We start from the raw sequence: 15283 nt of genomic DNA, 5'->3' as shown, positions 1-15283 counted from the left end.
GGTATTTCTACATTGTAGTATTGATACTTTTACTTAAGTAAAACATTTGAGTACTTCTTCCATCACTGATTGTATATTTTTGATTGATTGATTTGATTGATTGAATACTTTATTTAGCAGTTTGCAAAAAAAGCATATAAAGTACATCTATACAAAGGGATGCTAAAAGAATGAAACCCAAGAAAGCACTATGGCTTGTTTCCATTGGGGTCCTGTGTGTGTCTTGCCCAAAGCGCGCACTCTGCACGAATTCCTGGAGAGCTTGGACAAGACAGTTGCGCGTCAATTGGTGCAGAGCCTCAAGTTCACATACAGCGCTGCACTGGCAGGTACACGTCAGGATCTTCTGGATCTAGCTGCAACCACCCGGACGGAGGACAACTTCTCAGTCGTTCATATGAAAGGACTTAAGCGCTTTATTGCCGCATATCATGCATAAACCCAACAGGTGGTCGATCGGATCGCCGATCCCCTTCGTTTTCCTCCTCTTGATCGTTGTCGTCTCACCGATCAATGCACAGCGACGAGGTAATGCATCATTCATGATCACATGTGTTTTTACAGTTATAATTTCCCATATGCTATACATTTTGTGTGTAACATGCTCTCTTAATCAGTGGTTCCCAAACGTTTTAGCTCAAGACCCAAAAGATAAATGAGATTAGCCGGGGACCCAAAACTTGTGAAAATATCTACAAGCTCACAATGGGTCACAATTGTGTGAGCTTGTAGATCTGCTATTTTCTCTACTTCTTAAAGTTGTTTTAAAATTATTATTTCTGGAATGTATTTTTTCTCCATTTATTTATTGATGAAAGTATTTTTGGAAATGTTTTTTATTGATGGGGGGAAAAAAATTGGTCCGCGACCTAAACATGGGTCCCGACCCTCTGTTTGGGAAATAGTGTTTTAAACTGTAGTTATAATTTCCCATAGGCTATTCATTTATTTTGTGTAACATGGTCTCTAAATGCTACAGAAAGGAGGATTAGGAAGTTGCGCAGGATAAACGAGGGCATTTATAGCCTAATTGTGCAATATTGAAAAAGAAACATCTTGACATCTACAACTTGCGTTTGTTTGGATTTTAATTACTTTAAATGACAGTGTTGTGTTCACAGATTCAAACGGAAATAGACAGAGTCAGGTTGAATACATGATTGTTGATTTGATGAAGATAGGAAATTAGGAATTAAAGTGCGTAGCCAATGCCATGGATCACACGACGGTTGTCTGTCACGACCGTGATGGGTAAACTTCAACCTGGTGTTTGCACTTTAGATATCCTTAAATATACATAAACGTTCAAATTTCAAATATAAAATGCAAACTCCATGGCCACGGATGTTACAATTATGTAGGGCCCTCAAAGGTACCCCTATGTTCCGTATTGTTCAATAGAAAGCATTTTAATCTGATTGGTGGCCATTTTCTCATAGAGTTATCACGTATCAGAGTGCAATACACCTCCCAACCGATAGGGTCATGTAGTTGAAAGCATGTGGTAAAAGTACGAAGAAAATGGCCACCGATCGGATTAAAATGCTTTTTATTGAGCAATACGGAAGATATGGGTATTTCTGAGAGCCCGTACATAATTGTAACATCCGTTGCCACGGGTTAAGACTTAATAATTGAAATCTGAACGTTCATATAGATGTACGGGCCATAAATGGAGAAAGTGCAAAGACCAGGTTTGAAGTTCATCCATGACGGGCGTGACAGACGACCGTCGTGTGATCTATGGCTAGATTTGATAATGATAGGAAAGCGCGTTGATATTGATATCTCAGCGCTTGGTTTTTGAGGGCGGAATGGAGGTTGTTTGTAGCCTAAATGCCTGGACTTGTCTCTTGGAAAACATGAATGTTTTGCTCATTAATGTTGAGTTTGAAGTTGATTTTCTGTTTCTTCAGGCCAGGTATGCTAGAGGCAGTGGTTCTCATCCTGTGGGTCGGGACCTCCAGGGGGGCCCTCACATGATTTGGGGGGTGGGGGTCCCCAGATGACAGTAAAGTGACCATTAAGGACTTTTAAGACCTTTTAATACCTAAAAAAGTAAAATACATAAATCAAAAGTAATCAAACTACCATAAAAACTGGTCAAACATTGGCCAAATTGTCAAATAATGTAAGAAAGAGGCAAAAAAAAAATGAAAATAGACAATCTACAAGCTCACAACATTGAGAGGAGTTGTGAGCTTGTAGATCTGCTATTTTCACAATATGTGGAACCAAGTCCAACTAAATGTAATGCTTCAACTCCTACAATTACAAGTGCTTGTCAGGGTGGGGGGTCCCAGTTCAAATGTGTTTATTTTTGGGGTCACGGTCTGAAAAGTTTGAGAACCACTGGGCTAGAGCATGCAATGCATGGGGCCTAGTAAATTGCTTACATGGATGAGTAGTATATTTACCTCCAGCTTAAGTCTTGCAACAATGAGAGACATTCATGAGTTGGATTTAGCCTCTTCTAATCTTAGTTTCCTGACTTTCTGCTAAATCAGACCCAACCAACCCTCTTGTTGAAATAAAGGGCATGCAGGAGCCAGCCTTAATGCACTGACAGACATGAGTGCCAATTTTTGTGCATGTGTGTGTTATGTGCATACTGAATGGGCTTGTGAGTGCAAGTTATTGTGATTGTGTGTTTGGTATGTGTCTGTGTATGGGGGTTAGAGAGAGAGAGAGGTGTGTGTGTGTGTGTGTGTGTGTGTGTGTGTGTGTGTGTGTGTGTGTGTGTGTGTGTGTGTGTCTGACAGTGTGTGTTGCACTGTTGTAGTCTGTGATAGTGTGTTTGCATGTGCCTGCTTGTGTGAGTGAAAGTGTGTGTATTTGCCCACAGGGTGGTGATTTGCGGTGAGTTCAGATTTTCCCCTCTTCAGGGCTTGTCATTCCCTCCAAAGGGAAACAGACGGCTCTTCATCCCCTCGCCTGACTTCATCTGCCTTTTGTTTCCTGTTCCTGTTGAAGCAGCGGGCACCATGTTGTGGCTGCATGGACCGAGTCCGTTTTTTACACCCATGACAGCTAAACTAAGACCCGACCCTGAATCCTTCACTGTATTGCACTTACTTATAGATGCATATAGTTGCACACATCTGCACCATGCATACAGACAGATAGATAATGCTGTATGCATACAATGCATGTGTACATAGATAGACATGCAGGCATGTATGCACCCATGCACATACACTGGTGGACACGTGCATATTGTCCACATGCAGTGGGATGTCAATGTCAAGTTTATTAATATGTCCCAAACTGGGCAATTTATGTTACAGCAGATAATAAAAACTCAAAAACACAGTAAACATACATATACAAGAACATGGTGTAACAACAACCATCCTCCCCACCCACCTCCATAATTGTGGACAGCAGACTACGACCATATTGCACCATAGCAACTAAAGACAGAAACACATCAGCTCATCGTTACCATCCTCCCAGATGGAGATGGGCCGGTCAACTGTCCCCTGAAACTGAACAACAGCTACCTCCTCCTGCTTCCACCAGCGATGGCACGAATGGAAGTAGGAATAAATGAGAATGTGTTCCTATTGTTTTTAGTTGCAGGGGCCTCTAACCGTTGGTCGGAAGGCAAGAGTTCATATTCAGAATTTAGGGGATGAGAGCTGTCCGCTCTAAGAAACAGACATGCAACACACATGTCCACAGAGGATTGTTGTTTATAGCCACCCAGAAGATTATTAGACTGTGTGTGCGGGCATGGACATGATTTACGGGGATATACCATAATCAGTCTTTGTACTGTGGACGTTATGTCAAAACCAGTCACGACAGAGGGGTGGATGGATGACCTTTTTCTTTTCCAACCAAAGTGCCTCAGGGCTGCCTCAGGCTTGAAAATAACAGGCGTTTCATTTCAGTAGATTCTTTTGGTATTGGTGGGGCTTGAACATGAAGTCCTACTCTCTGGGGAATTCAACTTATCTCTACTCACATATGAGTTTCTCTGACCGTGTTACAGTACAATACACGGAACAGATGTTTTATTTCCCTTGACAAACAAAATCAAAGTCCCCCTTCTCCACCTGTTTGTCTGGAAACAGAGATGCTACATCCTGTACGTTCGACCACAATACAGGCTACTGTCTTTAACACTTTCCAGACAGTAAAATACAGTACTTCAGACGTAGGATGCAAAGTGGGATAAAGGGAATATTTTCTGGTCCCTGGAGAAGGGGAAATTACTTTTTCTACTGCTTCACCCAGCACATGGCTGCTCAGATGGCTTAGATGAGCGCAGGCACCGCAAGAAGACGTCTTGCTCAGGGACACTTAAACATGTAGACTGGGCCAGCCGAAAGTCAAACCAATGACCTAATAATTCAAAGACGGCCACTCTACCTACTCGGCTACAGCTGCCCATAAGTACTAAAATCACACCCTGTGTGAAGGAAGCGGTGCCTTTGGGGCGGGCCTTAACGCATTTCAGTTCGTCCCTATTGGTGGTCTGAGTCCACTTACCAAATCTGTACTTGGTAGCATGCTGCAAACTGGAATGATGGCTGTTTAAAGGCCAGCCAATGGGCAGACAGAGGGGGCGGGGCTTAAGTAATGACAGTTAGTCCCTATTGCTGGCTTTAGTCCATGTACAAAATTTGTACTCCATAGCATGCTGCGAACTTGAGTTATGGCTGTTTGAAGGCCAGCCAATGGGAAGACAGAGGGGGCGGGGCTTCAGCAATTCATGATGGTCCCTATTGGTGGTCTAAGTCCACATACCAAATGTGGACTTGGTGGCATGCTGCAAACTGGCGTTATAGCTGTTTAAAATCCCATGCTCATCCCGTGCTCATACGGGCGCTGGGGGTCCCTGGACCCCTCTTTGATAACTTCATCAATGCATGCTCGTGCCTATTGGTGGTCTAAGTCCACATACCAAATGTGGACTTGGTGGCATGCTGCAAACTGGAGTTATAGCTGTTTAAAATCCCGTGCTCATCCCGTGCTTCCACGGACATCCCGTGCTCAAACGGGCGGACGGACATAACTTACGGGGGGGGGGGGTCCCTGGAGCCTGCTTTGATAACTTCAGCAATTCATGCTCGTCCCTATTGGTGGTCTAAGTCCACATATCAAATTAGGACTTGGTGGCATGCTGCGAACTGGAGTTATAGCTGTTTGAAATCCCGTGCTATAAACGGGCGGACGGACATAACATCATTGGGGGTCCCTGGACCCCTCTTTGATAAGCAGTGGCACGTGTGGCCAAAGAGAGGAGAGATGGCATAGGCAATGTCCAAGGCCGTGTGTGTGTGTGTGTGTGTGTGTGTGTGTTTGTATGTGTTTCTTCTTTGCCGCCAGGCTCATACGGACGGACGGACGGACGGACATACGGACAAAGTCAAGTGTAGAGCGGTTGGCACCGCTAAAAACAAGATTGACGTAATAAGGAATCATATCGGGAACATTAAAAAGCTCAATTCCATTCCCCACCAACCTATGTATTTGGCCAAACAAAAGCTTATTTACAGCTGTTTCCGTAGTGATGTACATAACTATTTCACCTACAGCATACATCGGAAATGAAGCGGCAGATGTAATATAGGGAATCTTATGGTATAATTACACCTGGGGATCATATACAGTATGGTGTATAAATATGGGTTATTTCCTGACTGCACATCTGGTTCAAACCTGTATGAACACGAGTCACGTCTCTACCATCACAGTTGTTCTCACTGCATTTTATTATAGCTATATTTGTCGGTTGACATTTTGATGTGTTGTGGGTTTTAGGCATCTTAATTGCGACGAACATTAGCGTCTGTCGTTATTGTCTGCTTGGCTTTGGGGAAATTACTGTACTGTATGACCACCCGTACGACCACAGACAAGACAGCTTATGTGGATGTCATTTAGATGCAGTCAGTTTAAGCAGACTGTCTAATCAGTTCAGTTGTTTTGTTTCTTTTATGAGATACTGTTAACATACTGCACATGTACTGCAGTTCATAAGATGAGTCATAACACATTCTGGAGTTATCAGGAGTGGTGTAAGTTTTTATGATAATCCACTGTATTATTAATTATTTGAAATGATTGATGTCGTTGACTATGCTATAGTGGCCAATGAATAATTGATCAATTAAAACTGACAGGAAACGTACAAATGATAAGCACAAATGTAATGCACCTAAAGGCAATGAAGGCAGTTGCTTTTCGAGGCAGATGTACAGTAGGTTCCTCCTCTGTTGCTCATTATGGTGTAAAAGGGTACTTATGAGCAGGAATCCAGCCCTTTGGGCATGGCTAGAAAACACGTCTGGCTCGATTCTGTTTTAGCATGTCGGGATCATTAGCATCTAGCTTCTCTCTGTGCTGTTTAAAGGTCCAGCACAGAGTTATTTTGAGCATATAAATTCACATATATTCTGAACGAATTTGTAGATTGTAGATGGACAAAATACGGTATTTGGAACTTTCCTACCTCATCATCATGAAGCAATTTCTGTTTTATTCCAATGTTTACAAACATTGTCAACATAAGTAACCAAACCCTGTTACAGCCCACAAATACAGCAAATACAGTTTTAAAACCATTTATTTGTTGTCTGTAGTATTTATCCTTATATCAAGAGCTGAGTCAATCATCCTTCTATAAATGCACAAAATCACTGTGTGCGTGTGAGAGAGTGCTTCCTCCGTGTATCTCGAGAACTGCCCGACCGATTGACTTCAAACACGTATCGCCAAGAACCCATGAGAGTGATGCGCTGAGTGGGAAGTTGGTTGGATGGGTGGTTGTCCGAAAATATAGATACATCTGTAAATCCCTATTGGAGTACCTGATGTCATCAACATGACGTTGTCTATGACGTAGCTATGACTCCAAACTTGGGCAGGGTTTCAACTTTCAGTGAGATCACAGCCCCTTTGCCTTCCATTATGGACCACTTCACCCATTTTCAACCTATCTTAATATAATTGGTCCTCACTAATACTCATTATAGATGGCATCATTCGCTCTATGTCTGAGGAGAGCTGTGGTCATTTCCGAAACCTGCCTACCAGTAACATCATTGGTAGGTAGGTAGGTTTGGTCATTTCAAACAACATTTTTATTTTTTTATTTTTTTATTAATACAACAATGGCTTCTGCCTTCTAACGTAGGTAGAAAATAGGTGAAGTGCTCGTTTGTGAGATTAGCTGCCACACACAGACCCTCTCATAGACAGCTAGCCTCTTGCAGAGCCTTGCCATAAAAACATGTCTCTAGAGTTATTTAATATTTTTGGTGGTGGATCGTGGAGATACCCATTTGTTTATGTTTGTATCACTGATTGGGCCTTTAAGAATTGGATTCAAGAATAATATCCAGATATGAAGCTGTCTTGAATATAGTATAGCTTGAGCTTCAAATTAGGTTACTGCTTGTAGTTTGAAATAGCAGATGGAAACGATGATTAAAAGAAAGTATAATATTCAGCTTGAGAGATGAGTATACAATTTACACAATGCACATTTATATGCCTTTTTTTCTCCATGCACTTATTATACTATACTGATGTGGATATACTGCTTCTTCATATTGTTTTTTAAGTCTTAGGTTTTATTTTTTCAGAATCAACTTTATTGTCAAAACACAGGTTTACAGGTGCTAAAAAGCGGGTGAAATTAGTCTTGATTATTACTATTGTCATTGTTGTTGCAGCACAGTACTTTGTAGACCACACACAATTGCATTTCGTTCTTGTACTGTACCTGTATGAGTAGTGACAGAAAAAAATAGATTTTTGATAGCAGAAGCTCTTATCCAGAGTGATTTACATGTGCAAGATCAGAATAAATGGCATGAACTCTTGTCAACATGGTAAATTAAATGGTCACGTAAATAGTGCAAAAAAATACAATCAAGTGCTTCAGAATAACCAGGATACCAGGTAAACAAACCTACAGTAGCATCTGTCTAAACAACATGCTACTGTATCTTAATAACATTCTTAGCATTTATGGTCAAGCAATCAGTATACAGTACATCTATCTAACAAGTAACCAACATGCATAGCATAACTACCATCCATAAAAGAATAGGTGACAAGAAGGAATACAAGCAGAGAGGATTGGTAGGGTGTGAGGTTGAGTCTGAGTTGTAAGACTGAAAGAAAATAGGGAGCGATTCAGTCCTGACAGGTGGAGGTCATTCCACAGTTAAGTTGTGAGCCAGGAGGGAGAAGAGTCTAATACACTTGGAATGTGTGCTTCCCACAAGTTTAATTCTCTCAGACAAAGTCAAGGTACTCCTCCTTATCTGTACGCAGCTTTGAGGACAGTTCTTAGTAAGGTTAACTCCCATATTCTGATTTTCCTTTTCATTTGTAATTACTGCTTTTATCCTCTGTCTGCACCGTTTTACCTGTCCGACCTTGACAAAGCCTGTTTTTACTGAGCTATTGGCAGAAGCAAATTTAGACTTTTCTGGACCCAAACAAATACTTTTAATCAAAAATCCAATCCAAAATCTGAAGTAGTGGTGCACGATTTGGGGATTAGAACAATTATTTAGTCAAATATTGTGAAGACAGCTATTAATATATTCGATTTTGTGAGTAAAGGTTTTCCCTGCAGTCTATGAGGCTGAGAAGAATCGTACACAGGAAGTATAGAGACGAGGGTACTAGGTGATTTTGAGAGGTGAGAGGATGTTTTGGCTTGCTCTTTCAGCCACTCTTTGCACTATTATCAGATCTCCAGTCTCAACTGGCCAGTGAATAATTAATCTTCGACAGTGGGGAATGTAATGTTTCCCCAGCTGCTGACAAAGATGATAGCTGGCTTTGAAGTGGTTTGGTTAAATGTTGCTGCACTGAGATGAGGGTAGAGATATGACTTGTTGTGAATCTCCTCCCTATTCAGCTCTTTTTGACTACACTTATCATTTTAGATATTTAGATGATGCCCTCATCTCACAATGAGTGAGCCGACAGGGGTCTATTTGAGCAAGGAGATGCAGAACAGGAGCTGTTTTTGGACACATTGAATGTCACAAGGACAAAACCTGTGGTCTTCCAGTGATGATGGTCCTTCCAACTATTATGTACTTAGACAGTGGGTGTTGAGTTAACCATTTGAGCAATATTATACTTCGTCGTACGATGACAAAGTATCGTACGACTTGCGACTATCATAGGATGAAAATCTAATTTAGTTGGTGGTCTCTATATATGGCATTTTACGTTTGTGATGCCCACTCACGGTCCACTCATCAGGCAATTTTAATAGAAGATGTTTAATGTATAAATTTAGATATATAAATGTATGTCATGATAAGATAAGATGTTTCCATCGACCATGAACCGAAACCTCACATCTGATCAGTGAAGAAGCCTAGATTAGGCCTTCTACCTATTGGGGCATTGTGATGTGACAGTGCCTCGACAAGGATGACAGACTTGATTCAAGTGTACCACTTAAAACCACATAAAAGCTCATGGAATTTACGTCTATTCAGCAAAACCGCATTGATAAATACTCTAGGTGTAATTTCCTCTTCCAGGCCTGCCACCTTCACTTGGTACTGTATATCATGTCCTAACACACACACATGCTGGAGGGGCAGGTGTTGGCAAAGAAGGAGAACAAATTAATACTATATATATATATATATATATATATATATATATATATATATATATATATATATATATATATATATATATATACCGGAAACTCAACCCTGAAGGTATTTTGAAAGTTCATTTGAAATGCACATAAAGGACCTTAGATATCTACGGTTCACTTGACTGCACAAGCACAGGCCCTGATGACTCCTGCTGTGTGTACCTCCCACTGCAACAGCGGTGCTTCTACTGGGAAACTGTCCATAGATCAGTTAGCCAGTACCTTCTTCTCCCTGAATAAGAACTCCCAAGCCGTGGCACTGCCTTTCTTCCAAACATGTTTTTCTTTTCTTTTCTTTTTTTTGGCTGAACCATCCTTAACCCAAAGCAGAGATTCCATCTCATTCTTTCCACATTTTTTGGGCATGTTTTGTGGCACTACACAATGGGCTGAGGAGACATGTGAGAGCGACATTAGGAGGAAGTTTGTTTTAAATCATTTCCACCATTGTTGGCCAAACGGGGCACCATGCCTGTATCAGCCACAAGAACTGGCCAGCTGCCAAGAATTGGGGCGACCATGAACCACTTAAGACCACCACCACGACTACTCCACTGAGGAATGACAAAAAAAAGAGTTGGATGAAGGGATCACATTGTGCCTGTGAGGACAGCTTGTCTTTTTATTGACTAGCAGATTTACAGACCAGCGATTCACCTTTGAACTCTAGTCATGGTTGGTGTTTAGGCCTGGCCAGTATAGAGTTGTTATGCCGGCCTAGAGTTGTGGTAGTTGTTTATGCCAATCTAGAGTTGTGGCTGGTGTTTATTCCAAGCTACAGTAGAGTTGCGGTTCGTGATTATGCCAGTCTAGAGTTAATCCAGAAAATGTGGCAACTAGTGACTGTAGTGAATTGTGTTGTAGGAGTAGGAGGAGCAACTATGCAAAATACATAATTTGTATGTGGGAGACAGACAATACAATATTGTACTATCTTACTGTTGTTTTTTACACTCATTTACACTATTTTAATTGGACTTGACTATAGGAAATCAAGATCTTCTCTGACATACAGTATACAGTATGTTTATTTGAAGACCAGCTGTTGTGCAAAAGTGATCCTGATATCAGACTGAAGAGAAGCAGCCCACTCAGTGGAGTGGGCAGAGTCTATGGTCTGCACCCTGGCAAGTGCAAAAGCAACACAGAGTACATCTTTCCTTTGTCCATTGATAATCACTGATACTCAGTCAAATCCTCAGTGTTAATGTATCGCATTGTAGCTCAGAGTTAGATTATATCTTCAGATATCTCAGAGTTAGATTTAGCTGTGTGGTCTTTCTTAATTTGGGTATGGTGTCCCTGTCCTTGCACTTGTGCCCTGGATGAGACAATGTCCGTGCGGCTTGCCTTTTATCTATACCCCAGATGGTACAGGGCCCTGTCTTGCTGGGATTGCGAGGGATTCTTGCGTTCATGCATCATTGTGTACAGTTACCAGGCTCCTCTGTCCTGGAATGTAACCCTAGCAGTGAGCCTGACAGGGTTTACAGCCAGCCTCTTCCACTTGACTTGAATGTCACATCCCACTGGAAGCTCCAGCAGAATGCATTAGTCACTGACAGGTGAGAGGCGGAGAGCCTGAGACAAAGAAAGACGAGTGGGGAGGGACGCTCAGCAGAAACAGGAGAATGAGGATTCAGTACTATATTCTGTTAGAATATTGTTATGTCAGTTGTGTATGGCATGATAATAGAAGAACATTATTAGGCTATTGTGAGCTTTAAGAGAGAATAACTCAACTAAATAAATACAGTAGTTGCTGTTTTACTTCCGACGTGTCCTCATGAATACAGTCCACTGCTTTACTTCATCCGTCCTCTGACCTCCCTCTGCCAGGTCAAACCCGAAACACTCTGCCAGTTCTTCCACTGTGATTTAAATTAGATTTAGATTTTTTTTAGATTTAAACAGACCTAGCAAGCACAGATTTACTTTTTATTTTCACAAATTTCCAATTATTTAGAAAATTTAAAATTCTTTGAACATTCTTTTCTCAAGATTTCAGGCTATAATGACATGCCCAAAACAGGAACGCCCATCGTAGAATGTACAGATGATGATGATTTTTTAAGAACTGTATTTGTTTGTTTATTTTTTTCTGCTGGCTGTACGTATGTATTCATGTGTATGTGCAATTGTGGCACACAGCTTTTCACACAATCATTGCAGCTGCATTTCGCACAAACAAATGTTCTTGTTTGTGCACAAACTGTCTCCATAACAAAGGATGGGTTGTCTGGGTTTATCCAGACCCTCCTGTCTTATTTAATGCTACTTGGGATGAAACCAAGCTAATCCGTCTGACACCCTCTCGTATGAAAATGCCCCGGTGCTGTCCTTGCCAAAAAAACAAACAACCCACTTCAAAATACCACAGGGTGCGAGAATGGCGACCAGGGAGAGGGTGAAGAGGCAAACAGAGTGGCGTTGCTGGTGATTTAATTTCTCCCTCACATCCGCCAAGATGTCACGCAGGGCGGCTTTCTTTTCTTCCTCACTCGGTAGAGGAGAGGTGGGACATGAGATGTTCTGGCACGGTCACAGACACCAGCGTTCATAGAGGAACGTTGTGTGGTCTCATAGAGTTTGGGGCGTGACTGCATGGTAAACATGAACGGTGTGAAACCAGTTAAGAAGCACTGTTGCTTTAAACTTTAAAGTTTAAAGTGTTTCATTTATTTGAAGGCTTGAAGTCTGTCTGTACTTCCGTCTGTCTGTCCGTCCGTCTAATCTACCTCCAAGTGCATTCCCTCATTCCTGTCACCTCAAGCCACTTTCATGCTTTACAAAAAGAGAAGCTGATAAGGAGTTTGTGTAGGTCTGTATATCTGCCTCAAAGTGCATTTCTTTTCCTTTAACACCTTAAGTCAGCAGTGAGCAACTTTGATGATGGAGAGGGCCACTATATTTCCACACTCACTCCAGAGGGCCACATTGCATTATACTGTTTATCCGTATTTTAACTTTTTTCACCATTCTATGTCACACAAAAGTAGCAAAAATAACTACAAGCTCAAAACACGTCGAAACACTGTGACGCGTTTTGAGCTTGTTATACTTAGTTATACTTTGGTAACTTTATGGACCTAAATACAAATACATTGGACATAAAAAAAGACAATATAATTGTAATACTAGTCATTTACCTACTAATATAGACTGAAGTAATTAAAGCGGAAATACAGCTGAAACCAATAATATATCAGTAATCCGATATTAACCTGCGGGCCTCATTAAGTGAAGGTGGGGGGCGCATGTTGCCCTCTCGCCGCCAGTTGCCCGTGTATGCCTTAAGTGTATTACATACCTCAAACAGCAGATGGCGGTATTTCATCATCTTTGATTTTCCTGTTTTTTATTGCTTAGCCAGTATCAGTCAAGTATCTTGACTGTATGGAACCTCAATGCAGTTTTTAGTTCAAACAGAGTTTTGCTTGTAAATGAAATAAAATGTTAAAATTGAATTAACATTGAATGAGGGTTCTTGCTATTGTCCACTGATTAGTGATTACAATAGGATAGTGAAATGTTTGGGGAAAATGGGACATAATTAATCATTATTTCTTTTTAAAATATATGTCTGTGCGTAAAGTCAAGAATATAAAACAATAACATGGTTATTAGAATATTTTCACTTTTTTGGGGAACATAAAAGTGAAGTTCAGGATATTTCTTTGGACTAGACCTTCAGCATTGTGTTTTATTATAAGCTATTTAGACAGGTGACACCAGGTGTGCAGTAGCTGATTACAATTGGACAAGCACCACTGCCTCCATAGTTCTATCTTGTGGCCAGTGTCAGTATTGCAGACATAATCTTCACATTACAGCACATTTTACTTTGACTGCTAGGCCTCCCTGTGTGCTCTAAATGAAATATCAATGGAACTAATGTAGTGTACTAGTTCCTATTTATCGATATCACAATGAAAACAACATTTTCAAGGTTTTAAAGAAAAAATAGCATGACTTTTTTATATAAACATTTTTATGTTAAAAGGAATTATCCTTATCCTTATATACATTTTTGGCCCACAGGTTGGTAATAGCTGGCTTACAGTGCACACGGATTGGACACTAGATGGACCGACACCTTAATTGTAGTTTTTACTCGGTTGCAAATTGAGTCAAATGACCCTCCATTGGGAGAGGGAGAACATGGACAATACACTTCTGGATTGCAGCTTAAGTGCTAGGGTACAGAGATATGGAAGGAATTTAAGTCATTGTCCCAAAAAGTGTGCAAAACCAGTGTGTGTGCGTGCGTGTTCATGCAGCTGTGCTAGATTTTCGGTGGAGGGTCCTGTCACAGGCTCACTCTAAATCACTACTTTAACCTGAACTAATCCTCACAGCAACAAGACACTTCCAGAACTGTGGGACTGCTGGGGGTCTCTCACTCTCTCCCAATCTATTTCTCTCTATCTTTGTTATCTCTGTACCATCATTCTCGTCTCTATCGGTCCATCTTTCTCTCCTCTGTCTTTGTGTTTACGTAATTTGCCTGCATGTTTGTTTACACACGCGTGCGTGCGTGTGTGCGCGTGTGTGTGTGTGTGTGTGTGTGGTTGCATGGAAGTGCATAATTATGGTTGTATCAGTACAACATTGTGGTTTCAGTGAGTGAGTGAGTGAGTGTGTGTGTGTGTGTGTGTGTGTGTGTGTGTGTGTGTGTGTGTGTGTGTGTGTGTGTGTGTGTGTGTGTGTGTGTGTGTGTGTGTGTGTGTGTGTGTGTGTGTGTTCAGACTTGTCACCAACAGATAATAAGTCACTGATTAGTAGCAATTACATCTGGACAACCATCTACTACTAACACACCCATTTGAACAAGAGCCACTGTATCCTACTTACAGTACCACTTTAACCCCCTAACCTCACCTCATTCAATCTCTGTCTGTCTGTCTGTCTGTCTGTCTGTGTGTGTGTGTGTCTCTCTCTCTCTCTCTCTCTCTCTCTCTCTCTCTCTCTCTCTCTCTCTCTTTCTCTCTCTTTCACTCTCTTTCACACACACACACACACACACACACACACACACACACACACACACACACACACACACACACACACACACACACACACACACACACACACACACTTGCTCAATCTCCTCTTTCTTGCCCCCCTTTTCTCTCTCTACCATCCTCTCCCTCTCTGTCTCTCACTCACTCACTCTACAGTAGGGGTGGGCAGCTTTGATGATGGAGAGGGCCACTATTATATCCAAACTCATTCCAGGGGGCCACATTGCATGGTGTTGCATACTGTCGGGCAGAAACCTCTTATCTCCATATTTTCATAAATTACTACTACTTAGTCATTCTAGTACGGTATGTCACACAAAAGTAGCAAAAATAGCAGATCTACAATCTCAAAACGCGTCACATCGCATGCGTTTTGAGCTTGTAGGTCTGCTATTTTTGTTACTTTTGAATTGGAATCCTGAATACCTTTTTGCTATTTTTTAATTGGAATCCTGAAAAGCATTTTTATTTAATTTCAAATGCATTTAATTATATGTATGTTAACTTAATGAAATTAAATACAAATACATTGGACACAAAAACCAATATAACCAATATTAACCTGTGGGCCACATGGGGGCCGCATGTGGCCCCTGGACCGCCA

At 41.3% G+C, this 15283-nt stretch overlaps 1 protein-coding gene across 1 annotated transcript in view; it reads left to right on the top strand.

Annotated features, from left to right (window-relative positions):
- The first annotated feature begins 304 nt into the window (after positions 1-304).
- Positions 305-15283, top strand: part of col18a1b (collagen type XVIII alpha 1 chain b) — a 66800-nt gene continuing 51821 nt past the window's right edge. The window contains exon 1 of the mRNA XM_084051570.1: positions 305-528. Within this exon, the coding sequence (XP_083907696.1) occupies positions 432-528 (97 nt within the window). The 5' untranslated portion in view covers positions 305-431. The remainder of the gene's footprint in view (positions 529-15283) is intronic.

Source organism: Gymnoscopelus microlampas, assembly GCF_963454915.1.
Source record: "Gymnoscopelus microlampas genome assembly, chromosome: 24".
Taxonomy (NCBI): domain Eukaryota; kingdom Metazoa; phylum Chordata; class Actinopteri; order Myctophiformes; family Myctophidae; genus Gymnoscopelus; species Gymnoscopelus microlampas.
This window is presented reverse-complemented; position numbering and strand designations above follow the sequence as displayed.